Raw genomic sequence first — 25,253 nt, forward strand, 5'->3', positions numbered from 1 at the left:
GGTCCATCGGTATTGATTTGGGGAAACTCCCTTCGCTTGAAATGACGTCATGACCACTCAGAATTTGCTTCTGCACGATTGGACGAAGCTTTCGGATGGGAATCCCCTGACATCCAATGACCCCTGTCTTGATACCTGGAAAGTCCGTGCCATTCCAATATGAAAAAGTTTTTCTTCTTATTAAAGAAAAAGCTGAGTTATGGTACATGATAGAAAAAATACTCGTAAGTTTTCACATTATGTGTAGTCCTATGGCTATATAGTATAGGATTTCCGGCCAAATTCGCGTGTTTGTCATTCGAATTCATTTAACTTGCATTTTAGTTAGCGCAGATCGGCTTTGCCATGCCAATTATCATTCAATTTTCCAGTTTTTGTATTTAATTTAGGATTTTGGTCAGAAGGTTTCATAGATCTGTCATTCAATTTAGAAACTGCTCAACTAGCATTGAAATTAATATTCACTTGTCGAAGCGTAGTTTTTATCATTCAAATTAAGACCTGTCATTCGTATTCGTAATATTTTTATTCAAGTTAGGAATGTTAGGGGGAAGAATTGCAACAAACTTTTACAGTTTTTATATAATGCAGTTAAAATGCATGATTTGCCATAGGGGTCTAAGCTGTTATTCCATTTATTTATTTTCAGGACAATGCAGATTGGTGTAGTCAGACATAAAGTAAAGAAGAGGCGAAATCAAGGGATATGGCATTTCTGGACGGACATGTTCATATACCCGGGAAAGGTGGGGGTACCCTCAATCGCCCCTTTTTACTACAGACTCGGAATTTTACAAAATTAATTCACATCGTCTCTTATACCCAGCACACCCCTTCTGTTTTTCGTAAAGAGTTTCATAGTTTACTTGCCCGCCAGCAGATCGATGGCTAAAGATATGGCTAAATAATGAATCATGTTCAAATTGTTGACTCTAGCCCCTACCCCAGTCACAATATTGTACTCCTCTTCCATAATGAAATAATGATGAAATTATGATAAATTTATGATGAAGCATAAGACAAAAAACTTCCTTACATGAACATTTACAAATATACTGAGACTATCAGGTCCGTAGATGCAAGTCGTTTTTTTCTTCTTAACAATCAAACTTAAATGCTGATGAATATCAGATAAATCTAATAAGCATAAGAGTATAAATACAAGTAAATGAAATATGATGAAATACACATGAAAACAAAAAACAAGCTTGAAAGAAAAAGAATGAGCTATAAAAAGTGTGTAATAAACGAGAAATGTATATTGACCATCAATTTAAGTGCACAAAGTGTTAATTTGAATGCTACAAATGAATTAGAATGCCAGAAGTACACCGTCGCGTTGTCAGAAAATCGTGTTGAGCCAAATCGAATGACCAAATAGCGAAAGAAGCACATTGTTCATTAATTTAAATGAAACATACGTAGATTCTAACGAAAATTCCATAGATTTGAAAACTAGAAAAGGGATTATAAACCCGAGATATACCTGACTGCACTAAAACCGTCGAATTTGAACGCAAGACAAATTAATTTGAATGACAAATTCGCGAATTTGGCCGGGATATCATGGGCCTATAGTGAAATTATTACACATGTAGTAATTATGGGCAGTCCATGTGGTTTTTCAGCGAGAATACGAGTGAGAATTATGATTGGGTGGAATGTACTATCGTCTATTGTACATATCACCTCGTATGTATTCGTCAGATTAGACAAATAATTTCTAGGTGGTATGTACGAATTAACTATTATATCTAAAAAATAGGAATGTCATTTTCGTTCAAAATTGGCACAATAGTAGACCCTATTGAGGACTGGACGCACCAAACTTTTCAAGGTCATTTGCATAATTTTACGTCATTGTAAATTTCGCATATCTCAATTTTATAACCAAATTGCATAACACTTTCACATTTCATATCATGATAATTCAACTTATTACGCAGCATATCAACATATTTATTTTTAATTTTGCTCGTCGGCAATATGAAAGCTAAAAAAAACAACCATTAGAACCCACATGATTTGAGTTCCTGATCCTATTCTGGATAATTCTTACCCATTGCTAGACCCTTTAGATCCAATTCCGATACGCGCACACGTAAAACCTCGAGCAAAATTGCCAAATTTAAATCTGCTTATAGCTCCTCAGAATGGCCGGTGACCCTCATTTTTTAAAATTACATATTCTGAAATGGTTTGAAGTGTAGATGTGATGCATCATATTTACTTAACAGAGGTTATGATGTCATCATATCAGAATTCAAAGTAAGATTTTATATTTTCAATAGTCTTTTGACCATTCTCGCTTGTTTCTACCCAATTTTCTTCAAAATGTCAAAATATGGTAGCTGAGAATTGGCGCTGCAAGCAACGTCCATTTATTATTCATTTAGACAATGGGATCATAGTTGAAATTTTAGAAATAAGGATACAATTAAGTCAAAATTTGCCTATTCTATGAAACAAACAAACATTGATGTGCTACATTATACTACGAAAAAAGGGTTAGAAGTAATAGTGTTATGATGCTCAACGAAGATTAGGCAAGATGCATTTAGCCAACGAGTCATCAATGACTGGAACACACTTCCTGATGAGGTAGTCACTGCTACCACGGTGAATGCCTTTAAAGCCAGACTGGATCGAGTATGGAAGGACAAGCGTTTCTGCTCCCCATATGAGTAGAATACCCGACGCAGAACTGAGCCAGATAAACTTACCAAGATAAAGACACACAACTACGAGAAGGAAGAAAATGAAATTGAACTGGAAGCCCGACTGCTGAGAACACAGCATTCTTCCAGAATCTCGGGTAAAGGTAAAGGTATGACATGATGACAGTAACACAATGGCACATAATATAACTTCATTATAATCTTCAAATGAGTACGTACCACCTATACTTGTACAAGCTACAAATATAATCTCCTAGTTTTTTCCCTTCATTTTGTTCATTCAACCCCCGCCCACCGATAGATATAAATTCTTACTTACTAAAAAAAAATATCGACCTTTACCAATAGTTTCAAAAGTTTCTTTTACACTTTAATTACATTTAATACCAATATTCGTATTTATCTTTATTCATTTGAATACGAATAACATTAGTAGATCAGGGGCCCGTCTTATACAGATTTGCGATCGATCCGAATCAGTCGCACGCCCCAAATCAATCGCAAGGCTGCAGTCCCATATCTCTTATGTACGTAGTTATGATTGGAATCAATCGCAAAAAAAATCCCTTCTAAGAAGCATCCCTTTCCATCTCTGATGAGTGCCCATTTTTAGGTATGAAAAATACAACTTTTCAGCTCTAATTAGTGCTCCTTTTACTATGACAAATGCGCCTTTTCCTGTTTTATAAGTGCCTTTCCTTTTTTGATAAGTGCCTATTTTCCCTTTCTAGTAAGTGCTCATTCCCCTCCTTATAAACGACCCTTTTAATTTCTATTGTAAGTGCCCCTTTCAAATAAACATAACAGTAGTCCTCGTTACTTTTGATGTAATTACCCTTTGATGAGTCCCGCTTTAACCTATATTTTCCACTGTCACCAACAAATCGTGTCCTTTTGCGGTCCTCTAAAGAATGAGCCATATCTAGTTTCAAAGAATTTAGGCAGCTTTGTGTATTAACAGGAATATTTTGTTCCTACCACCACAGTATGTACCACCTATACCAGGAAAAGTTTGCAAGTATCATCTCTGTTCCCCCTTCTTTTTATTTAGATCATTCACCCCCATCTCCCAATATGAATTTAACCCTTCCAAATTGTTTTAAAAACTTTCTTTCACAATGTGATTGAATGACCAGTAATCGTATTTGTCCTTATTTATATAAATACAAATAACTTTAGTAGAACAGGCGTGTGCATTTCTTTGTAGATGTTTCATAATGATGTGAACACAATTTTAACCATCCAGATGAATGTATCTATGGTAACAAGATTTCAAATCAAACAGGGATTTAAACAAACAGGGAAGTCACGAGAGGAGTATCCTTCGAGGAAATGATCCGTAACTTCACCGAAATGACCACAAATATAGGCTAGGCCTACTATTCATTTCCTTCAAGAACAATTTTGCTGAATTGAACTTTTCACCCACCACGTTGAGGGAATGATGAGCAGTACATCAGATAATAATGACGTAATATTACTTGGATTAAAAATACAGCTTAGTTTAGAACAGTGGCGGATCTGTGGTGGTGGTGGTGATGGTGGGGGGTGGTGGTGGTGGTGGTGGTGTGGTGTGTGGGTGTGTGTGTGTGTGTGTGTGGGGGGGGGGCACAGAAGTATGCCGCCCTCCCCCAAAAGAGGAAACACACTAGGGGAAATGTCTTTCTTTTCGTTTGTCAGTCAATTTGCAGCCAAATCGGCATACACATTATACATACGAATTACCTTTTGTTTTGCTCGGCACAATAACATAATACAAAAATTGTACCCCCCCCCCCTCTCCCCCCTGCCAGAGATTCCTGAACCCACCGCTGTAGAAACCAAATATCACTTACAGTCAATTGAATGGCTCTTGGAGAAATAAAACAGGGGGTGGGAGTAGTGGTGGACCAAGGAATCTCTGGACCGGGAGTGGGGGGGGGGGGGGAATAAGTCCAAAAATTGTCACATTTTCAGGGGACCGTGGCTGCCACAGTCCACAGACCACAGACAGACACCACAAGTAGGCTTGGTTAAGTACATTGGCGGGGTGGGGGGGGGGGGGGGGCAGAGGATGCTGCCCCCCCCCCCTCAAAAAAAAAGAGGGGGGGGGGGGGAAATGCCTTTCTTTTTGTAAGCCCAAAAATGTTCACCTTTTCAGGGGACTTATATGTCTGTCTCAAAATTAGCTGCCATCGAGCACAGACAGATGGAGGGTATGTTTTGTTTTGTCGGTTCTCAGGTGTGCGATGCAGATGTCTGATTGTGTTTTGAAGGGGACGGGGTCACTTAATACATAGTCCAAGGTGTAGGACATGATCATTAGCGGAGTGGAAATTACTATTGCAACCCTACGACCAACCTTCTGCATTTAAAGAAATTAAAGCCCCTCTAAAGTGTTGGGAAACTCAATTCCCAAATAATTTGATTGCAAAATTTCACTTAAATTGTAGCATAATGTGAAAAAGGATATCAATTAAGACACACTTCTGCAATGATTCCCCCCCCCCCAAAAAAAAAAAAAATGTGTTTGAAGACAAATTTTGATAAAAGAATTCTTAATTTGGATTTTGCTGTTGTACGCAGAAAACCAAAATGGTGTATTCTTCCTCAAAGCCTTTCAGAAATGCGTCTTAAATGACATCCTCTTTCACATTATGATACAATTTTGCCATCAAATTTTGGGCTCCTAACACTTAAGAGGGGCTTTAAGACTGGACCCACCTAAGCATATAGTTAACAACTAATTTATTCATATCCTTTCCAGGTATCTTAATTTTTTAAGTATGTGAAAAGTTGATTTGTCCCCATTTATGTTTCTTCTGAATGTGACATATTAAAGCTTACACCTAAAAGTATTAAAAAAAGGACATAAATCAACCAGTCTACCTTTCATTTTTATTTACTAAAACACAGAGAAAAAAAACTGAAATTTACAAGGCGTATGAATAATTTAGTTGTTAATTGTACATCATATAACTTGGTATTTTTGTTTTAAAAAAAATGAATGTGAAATTTGAGTTTTAGTGATATGTACTTGCTTGTTTGTACGATACTTAGCACAGACTGCAAAAAAGATGCAAAGGATTGACACAGCGTATACTTTAGACTTTTATTTCTATTAAATTTGTTAATTTCACACAAGATACATGTATCAAATGTATCTATAAAACACCGACTGATACAAAATTGGGAGAAAATGGATCCAGGCAAAAGCCATGATACATGTGTTAGTTTCATGGACCTTGAAAAGAAAGTGATATCAAAATTATGCCATCAGACATGATCAATTTTATCTACCAAGAAGTAGAATGTGCATTACTCTTGACAGTTTAACAATAAACTTTTCACTAATGAATCCCACCTCTTCTGATTAACTACCAAACACTTACATAAAAGTACTGGCGTATAAGTCCAATTATACAACACCTACGTGAATCCCTGTCATTTGATTGGAGGATTGTTGGTCACATGATATTCAATAGATGGTATATTGCACGGTCGTGCATTTTTGGTTATATGCGCCGTGCATTTTTGGTTATATGCAGACTGCGTACCTCGATCTCTGCCGTGCGCGCGCGTATCCCTGCGTGTATCTGACGCGAAGGCAATCTGAATGTAATCGAGAAGGCTCGAATCCAACTTTAATTTATCTTTTATAAGGAGTAAAGCATAATTTGTTGATTGACGTTCTATTAGATCTTCTTCGATGTTGTATAAAACAAATAATGAATGTTATTCATTCGTTCAATGGTGCGAATATTTTCATTCGTTGAAAGATTAACATTAATTCTATTCAACTCGGCTGACGCCTCGTTGAATAGAATGTTAATCTTTCAACTCATGAAAATATTCGCACTATTGAACTCATAACCATTCATTATTTGTATACTATTCAATGATTTTAAAGTTCATAAATCCAGTGAAACAGTCTTCTATTTCCAAAATCCACAATACACTCAAGGTTTATGCAGTATACCATAAAGATTTGTCTATAAAAACTCATTAATGTAGAAGTAAAGATTTAATACTCAATTTCACAAGAATAATAATAGTCATGATTCACGTGTCAGCCCTAGCACACCCTCGTCCGTTTGGACTGATGAACTTTTGGACCATCCAATATTGTGTAGGCAGTAATAGCATAACTATACAGGCTGCTTACAAAAAATATTATATATTGCACAAGAAATCCACCTCTTTGAAGGTGGTTATCTTTATGAAACACATACCGTACTTGTCTCTCAAAATAAAGCTCAAAAAAGTTTTGGTTAGCCCCTCAAACTTTTAGTCAGGTTTCCTTGATTTCAGTTGATAAATAGTAATAATACCAACCAATGATTTCAAAGTGCTGTGAAGTATTTATCTCTTTAAGTGCAATACATGTATTGAACAAATGAGAGTTACAAAAGTAATTTACATCCTGGGCTAGGATGTAAATTTCCACTGCAAAAGATGTGTGTGAAATGAACTGGTAGCTGAGTGTGAAGAGCTTTTTGCATAACTCTATGAGAATGAAGAGGAGCAAGTTAGGGAAAGCTCATTGAGCGGTGTAGGGTTGAATTGGAGTTTATTTAAGAAATAAACCAAACATAAAACTTCATTGGAAATCATGGATGGGATTTCACATCTTATAATACAAGTTCAACCATATGAGACCATGTAACAATTAACCCAATTTCTTTTTAATTCTCTACGCTACCAGTACTGTAAATGAGCTTTAAAATATGGATATTTTCATATCACACTCCATAAGCAAATTACACCTTGTATTTCGTAACATGTTTTTATAGCACATACAGGTACTTGAATTACCACAAGCATGAGTAGACTAGCTATTACAGACCAACAGAAGGCACATAAGGTATTTGTTATAAATGTACAACAAAAGCACTTATAATGATAATCTTGCATGAAACGATGGGGGTAAAAGGCATATTCGTAAACATGTGGTGAAAGTTAACAACAAAAAGAGTTACATTGGAATAAATGGAATGTTTAACAAACCATAAAAAGAAGACTTTCTGTACAAACTCACAAACCTAAAGTATACAAGACATGGTGTTTTGAAAATAGACCAGTTAAAAACATATTCAAATTGTATGCATACTTTATGCAAAAACACCCAGCAAGGTTTGTGTAGTTGTAACCGATGAATAGCCCTAATTTTCATTTGGTATGACAATTATGTCGTTTTGTTCACAGGAAAGATAACATTCTTGTCAGATTACCGTCCTTGCTTTCAAATTACAGTAACCTGTATATAAAGACCACTTGTTTCCCTCGAACTGTCATAAAGACTGTCTTAGCTCTTCCCATTTCTATTCTTGGTCATAATCAAATACAATACTCAGATGCTAAGCATAAATGAGACAATATTTAACTTTTCAATGGACGTCCTTTCAAAATTAGACAGCGGCCATGAAAGGTGATTTGATTCAGTATTGCTCTCCTTCTTATGCTAACAAAGTACTACAAAAAACAAAAACAAGAAAACTGGAAATGTATTTCCATCGTCACAATTGTGCTCTGCATTACATGCTATGCATTGTATGCTAAGCACGCATTTAATGCTTAGATAAACTATCTGAATACCTTTACCCTAATTCTACTTGTTAAACTCTACTAAAGTACCTGTTTATCTACGATTCACAAACGCTTAAAAAAAATGAAAACACAAAATGGTTTCCCTTAAATCTACTCTTAATATGAAAATTCTCTACATGATATTCAAATTATGCCAAACTTTCCTCAAACTAAATTTTCAACTGGTTTTATGTAACTGAAAGAATTACCAACTAATCACAAGTTACAATCCATTGAAGCAGTCACTAGGATTACAAATTTCAAATGTTACAGCTGAAAATTGCTACATCTTCAAATCAAAGTCGACTTTCAGAATCAGGAATCCCACAACAGAAGGTCTTTAAATGTATTATGATTTTTTTTTAAACGGAGAATGTGAAAAAAGTGAAATTCTAGTCACTTTCCTATCTGCACAGTACAAAGTCAATGCAACATATGTACTGTTGTCCCACATGTATATATTCATCGGGGCATTAGAGCCCAAGTTTTAAAAAAAGTTTATGACTCAGGCCAAGTTGAAAAATAATGATAACAATAATGATCATAATAATAGTAATAAATCTGCATTTATATACCCCTTAATATATAAAATATCACCTCTAAGTGCTTTACACTGCTTTTACTGGACAAACAAACAAACGGACAGAGGGAGGGAGGGAAAGGGTCTTGATAATTCTTCTACAACTCTTCTTTTGGCAGCTTAGCTTTGAGGTAGGTTTCTAGCGCTTCCAATGTCCTGGTGCCAGAGTGTTTCTCCACCATCTCCCCGTCTTTAAAGAGAAGAAGGGTAGGGTAGCCTTCGATCTGTGTGGTAGGAAGATGCAAACAAGAAAGGAAAAGATCAATGATTGGGACTGTTCCTACACCGCTTGAATGAGAGGGGCACATTCAGGCACAAGTTAGAAGAAACGTAGGCAGATGGGTGACTGAGACCCAAAGTTGCAAATAAAAACATAGAATTTACTAAAAAACTTTTGAATGGGATCTGAAAACACCCAAATAATCCCTCTGTAATAAGTCCTGTGTTCATCAAGTAATATTATTATCATTTTTTTCCTCATGCCTCTAAGCATTTTATTGATTCACATCAAAGAGTAAAATTTTGATAATAATGATTGATGTTGAAGCCAAACTTTAATGTTTGTAGCGGGATATATTACAAGAAAAGATTTTCGAATATCAGTATGAATTGTTGTCAGTTGTGGTAAAGTTTAGGCTAACCAAAGTTAAATAACACATCAACAATTAGGAGAAAACAACCCTGAAAATCGCCAACACACATAGGTACATATGGAATAGCACTGCAGGTAAATTTTATAGTCCACATATTTCAAAGAATGGCTTTTTTGTGCTTATTACTTTGTAATTGACACATGTTCTTGCAGATTTATTTCAATATATGGAAATAAACGTTTATTGATGAACGTGTTGACTTCCATGAGAACATAATTTTAACCATTACTAGAAATCAATTACCACGACTGAAATAAATGATAAAGATTCTTACATGTACATATGTTTGACCCCCTTCAATTAAATTTCATATTCAGTCACCCCTATCTTACCGTACAGAATTCAATCAATTTGGCCTCAATATACAGAGATTGCTTTTAGAAACAAACAGTTTAGCATCACTTGCCACACATGCAACAAAGTGCATGAGAAGCATGTATATCATTTTTGTCTTTGTAAATGTAAGTTAAAATGTGTTCTTGTTTTATTGTTATTAATCTTGTTCATCTTATGAGTAATTATGCTTATACTTATGCTTTAAATTTTCAATCTAGTCCTGTTATACTCTCATTTTATCCTAATTTCAAATTTTCAGTTTCAGTTTCAATTTTTGTGTAGGTGGCAGCACTAAAAAGGCATTTCCTTTCTAGCTGGTATCCTCATTCTCATAAATACTCACTTTTCCCTATATTTTGTCCAGATTATCTATATGATGTATATTACATGTATATTGTATGATTATCTTTGTAATGTATGTTATTTTGTTATTTTATGTATGCAATATTGTATGTTATTTTATCTAAATGTTTTTTTTTATGATGAATGAAAAAAATTTGACTATCTATCTATCTATCATTCAACTTCTAAAGATTTTCCTGGTCTTTCATAATAGAGAGTGGTATCTTACAGCATGTTTCTTGCACAGAGGTTTCTCTGTCTCGACCGTACAGTCCACATTGCCGATAGTCACATCTTTCCTGCTATCAAACTTCTCAGCCAGTTCATCCCATACAGGTACTAGCTTCTGGCAGTGTGGGCACCTAAAACACAAGCAGGAAACCATTTTTTAATGTTGTATCATAAAGTTCAAAGTTGAAGAGGTGAAAGAGCACCTTTATGAACAAATTTGTATTTTAGTACTGTAAAAGTAGAAATTATTGTAACATGAAACTTTTGCGAATTGGACATACAACCTTTTCGAAGCATGAACAAAAAAAATCCCACTATATCAACAGCATGAGAAAGAAGTTGAATATCAAAGACTAACACGCAATTCGCTGATAATTGTAGTCAATACTCACTCCACTGTACAAGTAGCAATAGCGATAAGAGAAGGGAAATACAGGATGCTAGCGGCGAGAAAGTCGTTGATATGTAACTCTTGTTGTACGTTACCTGGTACTAGTATTGTCTCCTCCGACATTTTGATTATATTTATTTATTTATTTATTTATTTATTTATTTATTCATTTATTTATTATTTATCTTTTTTATGGGGGGATTATTAAGTGAAATTGCTTTAACTAATCAATATTTGATAGTAATTTAGACTATAAAAAAAAATATATCAGTAATTTCGATTTATGAAATGTTTAAAACTGAATTAAGTAAGTTTAATTTTCTTTTCTATAAACAGAATACAATTTGTATAAATTAATTGTCCTCAGTGTTACTTACCATGGTGCATAGAATTTTACAAGAGATGTGCCTTTTGCTGTCTGTGTCAGAAAATTATTCGTTGACAAAACCACAACCTGCAGTTACAAAAGAAGAAAGTCAAATTTGTTAATTAAAAACTATATACCGGTAATCATAATATACTCTTTTGTAAAAAAGTCATGTATTGATGTTGAAAGGGAAAGGGCAGATGGATAGGGAACGTATTTACACGTGTACATGTAATGGATCATAAATCACTTTACAGAGGCATTTTGAAAACTTTATTCAAACCCGTCTGTTGAGCTTTTAAAGCATTTCTGTTACAAAACATAAATGTATGCCAAAAACTGTATCAGTTTTCATTTCTAAAACCTTCCCCAAGAAATTGTCTCCTTGTCGATTTCTTGTAGATTTCTGCAATTGATCCATTGATTGTAAATCACAAATTCCTCCTTGTTTACAAATTTTGCCCGAGAAATATTCTCTTTAGGCGGTGTCACACAGAAAAATCCCGACCCATTTTGAATAAACCAGATTTTAGAAATCTAGTTTTTTCATTTACGTCGATGACAGACTGGTGATAGACAGGCTACGAATAATCCGGATAACTAAAATCCAGATTTTTGATGGGCCATTGCGCACGCGCCGTTTAGGTAGATAAGCATTGTGACATCACAAAGTAACACGTCTCATTACAATGCGCGCTAATATAATTGTGCACATGTCATTGATAGCGCGTTGACTTTACACTGACCTTAAAATGGGATTATTTCAACATTGGTGTGACCGTGTCAGACAGAAAAATCCCTTAAAACAAGGGAAACGCTCTCGGCGGTCTCGCCTACATAACGCAATTCAATATGATAAACCAGAACGTCAATGACGTAGTGCTCATCCGCATCTCGCAACAACAAATATCGTAAATTTTATGTGGTACACTTTTGAACTGGACAAAAAATAAAAATTTGATGCCCTGGAAGGAACATAATTTCATTTCATTTGCATAAAGTACCATAAATAATCAATGGAGCAAAATCTCACAATTCTGTGTAGAAGTTTAGTGTTCCAAATTTAGCTCTACCAGATAAGGCAAACCAAATTAAAAATCGGTCAAGAAATGAGGGAAAAGAAGCAATTTTTGTTATTTTTGGAATAAATTTGCATAAATTACCATAATTAATTAATGGACAACAATTTCAAAATTCTGTGTAGAAATTTAGTGTACCAAAGCTAGCTCTACGATATAAAGCAGACCAAATCAAAATCTGTCGAGAAATGAAGGAGAAGAAGCCTTTTTGTGATTTCGAATAAATTTGCATAAATTAGCATAGATAATGAATTTCACGATTCTGTGTAGAAATATTAAATCCCCCTCCTAGCCCTATCATATGAAACAATCAGAATCAAAATCGGTTGAAAAATAATGAAGAAGAAGCATTTTGAAAATCTTGATGTTGATGCCACAACAAAGTCTAAGTTTGTTGACCTTAAATGACCTTTGACCTTAACTTAGTGACCTGAAATTCTACTCACATGATTGAGGAGACTTGATAACCCTATAGTCCAAGTTTCATTGACTAAGAACTTATACATTCAAAATTATATCAAAAATTCAAAAACTTAACCTTAGGTTAAGTTTTCGATGATGATGCTACAACATAGTCCAAGTCTGTTGACCTGAAATGACCTTTGACCTTGACTTTGTGATCTGAAATTCTACTCACATGATTGGGGATACTTGATTACCCTATAGTCAAAGTTTCATTGACTAAGAACTTATACTTTAAAAATGATATCTAAAATTCAAAAACTTAACCTTAGGTTAAGTTTTTGATGTTGACGCCGTCGCCGTCACCGGAAAAGCGGCGCCTATGTCTCGCTTTTTGCTACGCAGGCGAGACAAAAACCCTTTAAAAATCCTTTCAAGAGAGAATTATCTTGCTTCATATGAGGATTTTTGAAGGGATATTTGAAGGGATTTTTAAGGGATAATTGATGACAGACAGTCAATTAAGAGGATAACTAAATTCTGTATAATTAAAATCCGGATTTTTGGCCTCTGTGTGACACCGCCTTTTGTTGATTTCCTGTAGATTTCTGCAACCTGTAAGTTACAAGTTGTAAGTTACAATTCTTAAGCCCCCTTAGGGTATATTTCATATCTGGTATTTCCTGTGTAATCTACAACCTGTCAATTATCTTGTGTCAATCAAAATTTACCCCAAAAGTTGGATGGCCTATTCAAGTTTTTCTGATTCAACCCAAGATCAATGTTGCTTACAAACTTATCTTTAAAAAAAACCATATTCTTACAATTGCAAATTTTACCAAATCTATGAGTCATTTGAAGGCAAATGGAAAGAAAGTTGTGCCTTTCTTTGTACCCTTGTTCATATTGTAGGATGGGACTTGCATTGGGAAAATGCTCTTTGTAATAGACCTCTTCAAAAAATGAAGAGGATCATATTATCTGGTGCTCTAACATTTTCCCACGAATGATTGCTCCAGGTCTTATTTCATCAGAAGTATTGGTTTAGAGTTAAGTGAAGTTCAGAATTTAATTAGTGTAGGAACTCACTTTTCATTGAATTTCCTTCTCATTACAACTCTTTGATGGGCAATCAAAACTAAATATACAGTGACTTCCTTAAAACCTCTTTTGTATATTCCTGTGTTATGTGATCACATAATGTGTATTTGTCTTTGTACACTTCTTTGTTATACCTCTAATTCTTACAAATGACAATGCCAATGGGCAATAAAAACTAAATATACATTAACTTCCTTAAAACCTCTTTTGTATTTTCCTTGGTCATGCGATCAAATAATGTGTATTTGACTTTGAATACTCCTTTGTTATACCTCTAATTCTTACAAATGACAATGCATTCAAAACTTAATATACAGTGACTTCTTTAAAACATCTTTTGTCTTTTTCCTCGGTTATGTGATCAAATAATGTGTATTTGTCTTTGTACACTTCTTTGTTTAATATACCTCTAACTCTTACAAATGCCAATGGGCATTAAAAACTAAATATACAGTGACTTCTTTAAACCTCTTTTGTATTTTCTTCTGTTATTTGATCAGATAATATATATTTGTCTTTGCACACTTCTTTATATTATTACCTCAAATTCTTACAAATGACAATGATGACTGGCAATCAAAACTAAATATACAGTGACTTCCTTTGTAGTTTATTCTGTTATTTGATCACATGTGTATTTGTCTTTGTACATGACAATGCCGATGGGCAATAAAAACTGAATATACAGTAACTTCTTTAAACCCTCTTTTGTATTTACTTCTGTTATTTGATCACATGTGTATTTGTCTTTGTACACTTCTTTGTTTTGTATAATGTATAATTCTGCTTTGCTAACTTTGTTATTGTTAAACCAATTGAAAAAGAATTCCTGTTGTGCGAAAGATGAATCAATAATTTCAATTTCAGTTGCCGAGAGACGCTCAAAGCAGTTTGGACAGACATGTCTTTGATGACCGGCAAGCTTACCTTGGATTCAACAGCTGGTTGTTCCCCCCCAGCGGGTTCCTCTCTCACAGGTACCACCTTGATAGCCTCCTCTGAGCCGGGGAGGGGTGCGGCTTCTGCACCCTTGGTCATCTTGCTGACATACTCCTTCATGGCAACATGGTCACGCCCGCCCTTGTAAGATTCAACCTAGTAACAGAGGCATTCAGTAATGAAAGCCAGGTTAGTACAAATAAAGAGTTTAATTCCAAAAGGAGCTAAATCCACTTTTGTAACTTCAGAGAAAAAAAAAATGTTTACCAGATTTCGTACAGGCGTACAGTGCACTTTATCATAATTGCTCCCAAAATTTAGGTAAAATTTTTCGTTTTAAAAGACAGGTACTTAAGTGAATAATGTTCTTATATCAATAACTCAATTTTAATCAAAAGTGGATTTAGCTCCTGGAAACAAAAATCAAGTAATTTTAATTTTCAAAGTTATATAGATCGAATTATAGATTGAATGTACAATCTGTAAAGGAACACACTATGTTGCTCCATATGGAAAATTTAAAAAAATATATAGCTAACACATTACTTATTTTTTGGTAATCTTTACTGGTACTTCAAACTCTATTATCCCTTGCAAGATGCCAAGATTACAAAAATGTATCACAACTAAGATTCACCTGGCAGGAATTAATTCCCTGAAATGCTAGAGCACCATAAATGGCAGCCATGCTAAAGCCAGAGTAATAATTGTGGAGGGCTAGCAGTTGGAGTTTCAAGTGTGACAGATATGAGCGCTATAAAAGAACCCACTATTATTATTATTTCATGAGACAAGCCTTTAATAGTGTGACAGACATGAGCAATATAAAGCTTTTAATCATGGTTCTGTGAAGAAGAAAACATGTTCATTTGGAACAAAAAGAGTGTTCTGTGGTATCAAAATTCAATCCATGAGCCAAATTTAAATTTCAAGATTTGACATGCTTATCTGAATAAAAAAAGGTACCACATGATACATAGCATATCAGACTTTGGTCAGTTTCAAACCATCTACTGAACTGTTTGGGATTTATAAGGTAACTCACAGCTTCTCCGTCCGTGAAGAACTTGAGGGTTGGATAGCCCTTGACTCCATACTGATCACAGACTGCTCTATGTGCTGTACAATCAACCTGTAAGGAGTCAACAACACACCTTCAACTGTAATGCATTCAGAATGGGCTGGTTAAAGGCTTAGCAGAGTGGTCCACATGGGTTTGAACTACAACAAGTTCCTCTACTTCCTAATTAGTCTATTCCCATATGGTCTACTACCCACATGGTCCAATATTCATATAGTCTAATGGCCATTTAGGTTAATAGCTATTTAGTCTAATTCTAAGTTTGTCTAAATTCCATTTTGTCTACTATACAATATCCATAAGGTCTAATAATTATTTGATGATTATCAGTATTTATGATTAAATTGGGTAGGATGTATAAATTCACCCCACCCACACTTTACTCCTGTCTTTGCTACCACTCCTGAGGGCATTTCACAAAGGAGAAATTAATGGAGAGCCATTTGTAGCCTTCAAATAAAGTATGTTAAAAAGCGAAAAATCAAATATTTTAGACTTTTTATGAATTCCACATTAAGAACATGAAATCCCTTTGATAATAGAAAATATGAAGGATTTGAATCAACATTGTATGCCTTTTAAAAATAACTTTTACAAAATATTTTCATAGATGCTAATGGCTTTCCATAATTTTTAAGTCCAACTTAGATATACATGTAAGTTAAACTTAGAGATAAGTTCAACTTAGAGATACATGTAAGTTCAACTTAGGATCTTTGTGAAACACCCCCCAGACCTTTGACATTACCTTAGCAATGGTCACAATGTCACTATGCTGGAACCCTTTGGCAAGGTCATCCCATGTCGGGGCAAGTCGCTTGCAGTGGCCGCACCATGGGGCATAGAACTTGATGAAATGGTTTCCTTTAGCTACGTGATCCTTGAAGGTGGCTACGGTTAGCTCGTAGAGACCATTCTTTGCTGCAGGGACCTGGGGAACATCAGCTTCCTATTAACAAAATAATTGCAAAAACAATGATTTGAATGGACTAGGAGAAGTGCCATTTTCACCCACTATTATTTAAGAACTCTCTTTCAATCAGTAAATGTAACAGATATTTCATGTGATCAAGCCCAGTGGGGCACATGGCATATTCCCCTCCCCCATCATTTAGGGAAACAGGAACAAAGAATCCGAAAAGAGAAGAGAGAGAGAGAGAGAGACAGACAGAGACAGAGAGAGAGAGAGAAATAGAGAGAGAGAGACAGACAGACAGACAGAGACATATAGACAGAGAGAGACAGAGAGAGACAGACAGACAGAGAGAGAGAGAGAGAGAAATAGAGAGAGACAGACATACAGAGAGAGACATATAGAGAGAGAGAGAGAGAGACAGAGAGACAGACAGATAGAGACAGACAAAGAGAGACAGAGAGAGATAGAGAGAGAGAGAGAGAAGGGGGAAGGTAACATGAAAATATGCCATGACACACCCTTTCTCCACTTCACCATGTCTTGAGCATCCTCCTCATTTAGACCAACCTTACTGCTTTCTTTCTTCACCACTATCTTTCCATGAAACCTGTGGTCTTCTTTTCCTCTTATGCCATCCACTTCCAGATCCTGTACTCTTTTCACAGGTTCATTATCTTTCCTTCTCAACACATCACCTATCCAGCTCAATCTACTGCTCTTTACCACTTTATCATATGGTTGAATTGTGTAATGCACAGATACATGAAAGTGAATACCAAGGGACCTTGTGTGCAGCTACCTTTTAAATTTCACATGCCCTTCGTTGAGTACACAAAAAATAATAAATAAATAAATATAAAAAACATCAGCACACGTGGTGATTTACCAGCATACTATAATGAGCCATAAGGCCTAAAATAAAAGCTGTTTTATTGCCCTTTGGTTGCCAAAACATGGGTCGGTTGGTCAGAAATCTTTAAAAAAAAAAAAAAAAATTAAACATTTTTTGTAAAACTCCCTCTTTGGGCAGATATTTTTCAGTTTTGAATGCTTCAATACATTTTTTTCCCAAAAAACGGTAAAAAATAAATAATAAAAAAAAAAAAAAAGACATAAGATTTCAACATTTTTGGGTCGGTCGCAAAGGGCAATACAACATCTTTTTTTGTAGGCCTTAGGTATGTGCCCTGGAAAAGTTAACACATGTGACTTACCTGTGGATTCAGCTCTTTCTCTATGTATGCATCTAATGTGGCAAAGTCTCGCTTGCCCTTGTATTTGAGAGGTTCTTTGTCTTTCTTGTAAAGCTTGAGGGTGGGGTATCCAGTGACGCCGTGTTCAGAGCATAGCTTGGTCTCTTCTGTACAATCCACCTGGTCAATGATCAAATCAAAACATATAATAAAGGTAATACAAACTTTTGGATAATTTTGAAAAATGGGTGGATAGTGATTCTTTACCATTTTATTATATTTGGATGCCCCTGTGGATGTCTTGTAAGCACTAGAAAATTTAGCCAGCTCCAAAAACACTTCTGCGTTCGAGATAAATTGAAAATAGCGCCTACGGCCATACAATGGTAGCTGCGACCATGAAAATCTCAGAATATGTAGTTGTGATATATAATTTCCAAATGGGAATAGCCAATCGGTCGATTTTAGTCAAGAAACATTGTTTTATAGCTAAAATAAATATATTGACCTTGAGAGGGAGCTATACAACATAAACAGTTTATTATTACAATTTCGTCACTTTAGACTCGATTTCAACCGCGACAACGATCACTGAATAGTGTAGGATCGCATATGCTTCCAATATGTTCATTTGAACCAAATTCATGACCCCATACCGAAACTTTGTATTACTTTTAAAGGCTTATGCCTTTTTCTTACGTGCCTTGTGACGGAATCGTGATAGATTTAGAAAGCAGATAACAAATATTTGACAGATGCTATGTCTTTCTTGTAAAGTTTTAGGGTGAGGTATCCAGCAATGATGTGTTCGGAACACATTTTGGTCTCTTCCATACAATCAACCTGGTCAATGATTAAGTCAATCAAACTAAAGCTTTCATTGTTTTCTGATGTGTCCTGTGACTGATTTGAGATAAATATAGAATGGTGATAAATTTCCTCTCTGATTGGTTTGTTAGACTGAACAAGGAATTATAATATATTTTTTTTTTAAATACTAGAAATAATGTTTTTTTTTAAAGTTTATAACATGAATGTGACTGAAATTGACATTGTTCAAATATCTACCAACACTATGCTCTGTGCCTGTGTTTCTTTATTATAAGATTTGCCATTGAAAGCTTCGCTGAAAAGTATTTTTTAAATCACTATTGAAACTGATTTCCATACCATCAAATAACAAAAATGCAGAATATAAATTTGAAATGAAGATAAACGATGCATTTAACAAAGAAATTGACATAGGAATTAAGGCTGTGCACAACAGTGTAATAAGGTACCTGAGTACACTCCAAGGCTTACAAGTGAATATTCGGACGCCATTTTTATTTATTTTTTAAAATTTTTTGTTGTTGATTTTTTAATTTTTGTTGTTGAATTTTTTGATTTTTTGATTTTTTTTTTTTTTTTTAATTTTTTGCCACCACCATACCCCTGTTGCAGTATCCCAGTATTGCCGAAAAGGCATGCAATTTTACTTCGAGTTGCAGTTGAAGACGCTGATTTAATGATAATACTAACAGTAAACAATGCTGTTTTAAACACCAAAGATGGCAGAATAATCCATTTTCCTTCTGAGTCCAAACAGAAATCTGGACATTTGGTCCCAGTTTCTGAGTGGTGAGTTTGACAGTGCTTGAGTTGTTAAACATTTTCACCGACGGTACCATGCCAGCGGCCGCCGTTCTTCCTGGCCGAATATTCGGGTACGAAAAAATCATACCCGAGTAGTTGTCAACCGTGTTGCTACTCGAGCATTCGACTACCCGTCGCAGCCTTAATACGAATGTATAAATTTAAAAGGCTTAATGTCTAAGATATAAACTGATTTGTTTGTGAAGGCAATCAAGCAAATGATTTAGATTCACACTTTGATAACAGTAATATAATTGTATCAAGAAAATTCTTGTTATACTGGCAAGTATAAAATGGAGTCATATAAAAGATACTCAAGTAAAATTCTGCAACTCAAATATATTGCCTTGACATGATTTTTGAATAATTTGTTTCAATCAGAACACAAAGCTAAAGAATAGAAATCTTACTTTCGCAATGGTAACGGTGCTGTCCTCTGGTTTGTTATATTTTTCACTCAGCTGACTCCAAATGGGTGCTAACCTCTGACAGTGGCCACACCTGAAGGGTAAGTAGAGGAGATAAAAATAGGTTGAAACATCACAATTCAGAATACTGCAATACTATAATAGTGATGTACACCATTAAACATGTATTGAATATAGAATATAGAATATTCCAGTCCAGGCCCTTTCCTTAGTCTGCTCTTCTTTTCTTCCTGTTTCCATAGTACTATACTAAAAAGTCAGGAACTTACAGTCATGGGCATGAAACTTTTGTGAACTTTGCATGTGGTCCAGATTGCAAAAGTTTCATACCATCAAATAATTACTAGTAAATTCCTTTTATCACAACACTGAATTTGGGCGATTTGCAAAAGCGGCTGTCAAAAAATATTTGTGAAAGTCTCTATCTGTGAAAATTTCTGATTGTACAGTACATTCATGAAAATGGACCTATGGCCACTAATTATGTTGTGCACCTGGAAACCCTTCTCAAGGCTGAATGAAACTCTCCAAATCTAGGAATACAATACACATAGAGTTGAGGGAAAGGGGGGGGGGGAGGGAGTAACACATCAATAGTTCCAAGAAAGGAAGCAAATTGGTTTGAGTAGAGAAAAAACAGCTATTCTTGATTTTATATTGTGATATTCACTTGATTTTTATAATAATAGATGTACATGTACCAAAGGAAGGCTCACATTAGTTTTTGAGCAGATGAACCAATAAATTAAAAATGAATTTTTACAGTTACTTAAAGATGATAAAGCACTGTACACTGCCACAAAGTATAAAGTTTTAAATGTATTCATCTTTTCCAGTGCAAGGTTAACCTATACCAGTGTTTGAAGTAGCTAATAAAAGACTAGAAATTTGTAATTTTGCAAAGCCATTGCATTGCACAAAGCAATCCTTTCATCAAATGGTGCCTATTGTTTTGTGCATAATTGCATGTATGGCAAACAAGCAACCATGCACAGGGGGCGAAGAGGGCAACCGAAGTGTTAATCACTTGTTGGTGCATGTAAATAATACACCATCTGTTGCCAGAAGCTAAACAAATCACGCATGTCTATTTATAATCACATGCCTTTGTCTACCAGAACAAACAATCCATACGCCTAATAATGGAATGAAGAACAAATGGCTAAATAATACATGTACAGTTTTTTTTATAGAAAGGGTAATACCGGTAGTTACTTCATATAAACTTGTCACAAGTAAAAGAACCCCAAATTAGAGCTTGAGGTAGCGTTGAACTGAAGGAGTAAAAGTAGACCCTTTGACTACTGGTAAGACATCACACCTACCAATGAATTAAAGCAAAAGTTAAGTATTTTGTAAGGCAAAATTAGGAATCCTGTCTTTTTTGTATACTTTTCATACAGAAGTTCTTAAAAAAAGAGAGGGAATCTACTAATCTAGGGTTTGTAACATTAGTTTAAAGGTCAACAAATTGGAATCATTCCTCCAAAATAAGAATTGTTGGCAGCTATAAATTCTCTGCAAGACGAGATACAAATTATGCCAAATTATTTGTATACTCCTTGTGTACATGAATGAGCTTTACAAATCAGTATTCCCAAAGGATATAAAGTGTATCACCTGTATGTAATCGCTAGTCGACATTCTACATGTATCCTGTTTTTACTGATTTTTTTCTTCAATCATCATGTTCCCCCTTCCCTTGCGTTCCACACGAAGCGCAATGTCTCCACTAATCGCACAAATGGCACAATCCTTGAATTCAGACCCTAGAATGAAAGGACTGTGTCTGTTTGAGCGTTGAGAATGTGTGTATACTTATGGTAAATTTTTCAGATGATTGGGCGCAGTGGACTAAGGTAATCACTTGACCCAATGTTATCAGAAGTGCAGGTACTGTCACAACAGTCACATGAATTTAAAAGCAAAGAGCCATATAATTCTGTGGTATAGTGGTTCATGCACTAGACCTACAGTCTCAGTCAAGAAGTCGAGGGTTTGCATCCCTGCATAGCCATTGTACATTATAAAATGGATTACCGGATCCCAATATCTCTCTCTCTCTCTCTCTATCAATCTCAATCGGTGGGGTTTTAAAAAGTGATTTTCTAGATAAATCACACTTTATACATGTACATGTAGCAAGAAACAAGGATATCCAAGAGATCCAGGAAGTGTGTTATAACAAAATATGCTGGTATGCAAATTGACATGTACATACCATTCTCCCTGTATTATTATCTTATAAGTGCTATTGTAATAAGTGTACATGTACATAATGTACATTGTAACAAATGAATCTTTACTTAGTCAACAATCTTGCAGGTCAATTAAAGGTCAAGCACCATGTATTTTCTGGATTGTTTTTTCACATTAAAATTTCAATCTGTGCATTTTCTTCATTTTGGTTAACTTAGAGAAACTTATACATATATATGTTTCTAGATTTTCTATTTTAAACCTTTGAACTTATTCCTTTCATTGTGAACAGGTAATAAATATAACGACTTTTAACTCATGATCTGTACTTGGACATTTAAAATATACCTAATTTTGTGTATGTTAAAAATGATTGACTTTTATTTCTCATGCAAAACATAATACAAAAATAATTATATCACAACAAATATGTAATGAAACGATAAATATAGTGAAAATAGCACGAGAAAAGAGGAACTAACTTGAAGCAGAGCTTGTTGAAGTGTTAGTTCCTCAGATGCAAATTTTACAATAAAACATGAACAAAGTATGCTTATAGATCAATAAAAAGACAATATGTAGCTAGGAAGAAGGAAAAAAAAAGAAGAAAAAAATGAGGAAGAAAAAGAAAAGAAAAGAAAAAAAAATGAATAAAGGAAAATAGAAGAAGACAAAAACAAAAGCTCTAGAAAAGGGAGATTGAGAAAGAGATTGAGTGGAGAGTCAAACAAACCGAGATTGTATCCACACATAGGAGCATCACTATCCTGGCTGTGTAGTAAAAGCTGTGCTTTTGATTCTCAACATTTCAAACACCACTGTACAAAACTCAACTGATTTCACTAAAAATCGGTACTTTAGTGACAATTGATGACACCTAAATAAGCAGTAAAATACATTTTTAAAAACTTACTGATGTTAAAAAGAATAATTTAAAAATTAAAATTGTAAGTCTAGTGTCAAACTTTGCTTACAGCTGCATTGACATGATTGTGTACAGTCTATGCAATATTGTGTGGTGTGTATATTTGTGTATGGGTATAATAATACCCGCCTCACAGCAAGTATGCAGTGCTAGAGGTCAATACGCATTAGCATTGACTCTCTTAGACCGAAAGCTTCAGTCTCTATAATCGTCGGTTGTTCCACTGAGACTACGCCTGGCTCCACTAGACCTCCGGTTATAGAGACTGAACGATCGCCTATACCATCGTATGTTGAAGATATCACGGCTAGATGAATGATTATGAAGGAAAAACTGTGATAACGCCATTACGAACGTGTAGATGGCGCACAGTTTTTCCTTCATAATCATTTGCCTTCGGCGTAGACTAGAAGGGATGAGATTGACGGCAGCGAGAGTTTAACACGGCTTGCAAGATTTTCAACAAGGATGTCGATTTTGACCCATAATTTCCTTAAAAGGGACCATTAAATGGATTATTTCAATCAAGTTAGTAAGTGGAACTGATGTATTATAGCCTAGGCCTAATTTAAAATTGGATATGGACGAGGTAAAATGACATTTTGGGGGATTTTGGGGGCATAACAATATGGCCGTGGCAAGTTTGTCATGTTTGTGGGAGGGGCCTAGCGGCTATAATCTAGCCGTGATATCTTCAACATACGATGGTATAGGCGATCGTTCAGTCTCTATAACCGGAGGTCTAGTGGAGCCAGACGAAGTCTCAGTGGAACAACCGACGATTATAGAGACTGAAGCTTTCGGTCTATGACTCTCTATCATCTATTATGCTTTGCTGGAGTGATTCTATCATGTTATTTAGACTAGTAGGGTATTTCCACGCCGGAGTTACGGTTCAAATTTTGGATATGTTTATGAACAAGCGCCAAAAATATTCATAGTTTTTTTTCTATCTGATTTATAAATCAGAAAATAGATCTAGATCTATTCTAGGGTCTGAACATTGAAAATCGGGGGAGAAAGTGTCTGTCACAAACTGACAAAGAGGTAAATGGGCCAATCTATCCCCCGGTGCGAGTGGTCTGGATTACCGTCTGTGTATATAGAGAATATCAACAAATGTCAGTTTTATTAAAGAAATGACCCATATCAGATGGGTATTTCTGTCTAGCCTGGGCCTGGTCATGCCACGGTCGATGGTCTCGCCGCGGTGCAGCGCCGATAAAGCGAGTTGACTTAAAACATGGAACTGAATATATGGGGCAATGTTAAAAACGAAAGTGAACGAACTACTAATTAGAGCTGTTTTACTAAGCTTACCACGGGGCAAAGAACTTGACAAAATGATCTCCTTTGCCTATTTCTTCCACGAATGAAGCAGTGTCATAATTAAGGTCGAAAGACGCTTCTTCCTCTTCTCCACAAACCAAATTCAGGCCAAATATGACCAAAACGGCGAGAGAAACACACTTCATGACTAGATTCTTGCTTTAATTTAAGGCAACGTATGATTAGAATTACGTCAAGGAAAAAATAAGTTACCGGTGCGGTGTAAGGCAGAACAATTCTACAAATAGATACCTATGATTAAAAAAAAGTTATCATGACCAATTTATAAATAAAAAAATATGAAAGGAGGTATGGCTTGTACTATATTTAATAATTTTACACGTGATTATTAGCCTGAAAATAAGATTTAATGATAAACAATTGCGGCATAATCCTCAAACTAAGCCTAATACTCTGACTTTTAGTAATAATAACTAGGCGTTGTGGCGTGCGCCTGTAATCCAGCTAAAAAGTGGAAGTTACAAACTGATTCAGCCGAGGACGCAGGTTCGAAACTGAGTCACGTCTTTCGGATGGTGACGTTTAAAGGTCGGTCCCAGACGTAAATAATCATATCTGATTGATACACGTCTGTAAAAACCCAATACACACACACACACACACACACAGTCACAATTGAATGACACACGCCCTTAAAACTAAAACAACAACAACAACAACAACAGTTAGCCCTTAAGACTAAAACAACAACAACAGTTTAATACCTTTTTATGACAAAGAAATTATGATTTTCTACTATTTAAAAAATAATTAATTCAGTGATGAATAAAAAACCCGAACAATGACGAAGATGCATACATGGGCGAAATAGCTATACGGTGCCTCCTTGACGCCCCCCCCCCCCAGCATAGTTTCAGTGTCG

General features: G+C 35.3%; 1 protein-coding gene across 1 annotated transcript; it reads right to left on the reverse strand.

The window, feature by feature from the left end:
• Positions 1-8,804: 8,804 nt before the first annotated feature.
• Positions 8,805-24,572, reverse strand: LOC764720 (thioredoxin domain-containing protein 5). The gene is made up of 9 exons (XM_001201177.4): positions 24,362-24,572; positions 19,900-19,990; positions 17,876-18,034; positions 16,494-16,694; positions 15,710-15,796; positions 14,653-14,820; positions 11,154-11,230; positions 10,384-10,516; positions 8,805-9,047 (listed from the first exon to the last, which is right to left on the reverse strand). Exons 1-9 carry the CDS (start codon positions 24,514-24,516, stop codon positions 8,922-8,924), a joined length of 1,197 nt encoding a protein of 398 aa, XP_001201177.2. The 5' UTR covers positions 24,517-24,572; the 3' UTR covers positions 8,805-8,921.
• Between the last annotated feature and the right edge of the window lie 681 nt (positions 24,573-25,253).

This window comes from Strongylocentrotus purpuratus, unplaced genomic scaffold (assembly GCF_000002235.5).
Source record: "Strongylocentrotus purpuratus isolate Spur 01 unplaced genomic scaffold, Spur_5.0 spur5_scaffold_7, whole genome shotgun sequence".
In the NCBI taxonomy this organism is placed as follows: Eukaryota; Metazoa; Echinodermata; class Echinoidea; order Camarodonta; family Strongylocentrotidae; genus Strongylocentrotus; species Strongylocentrotus purpuratus.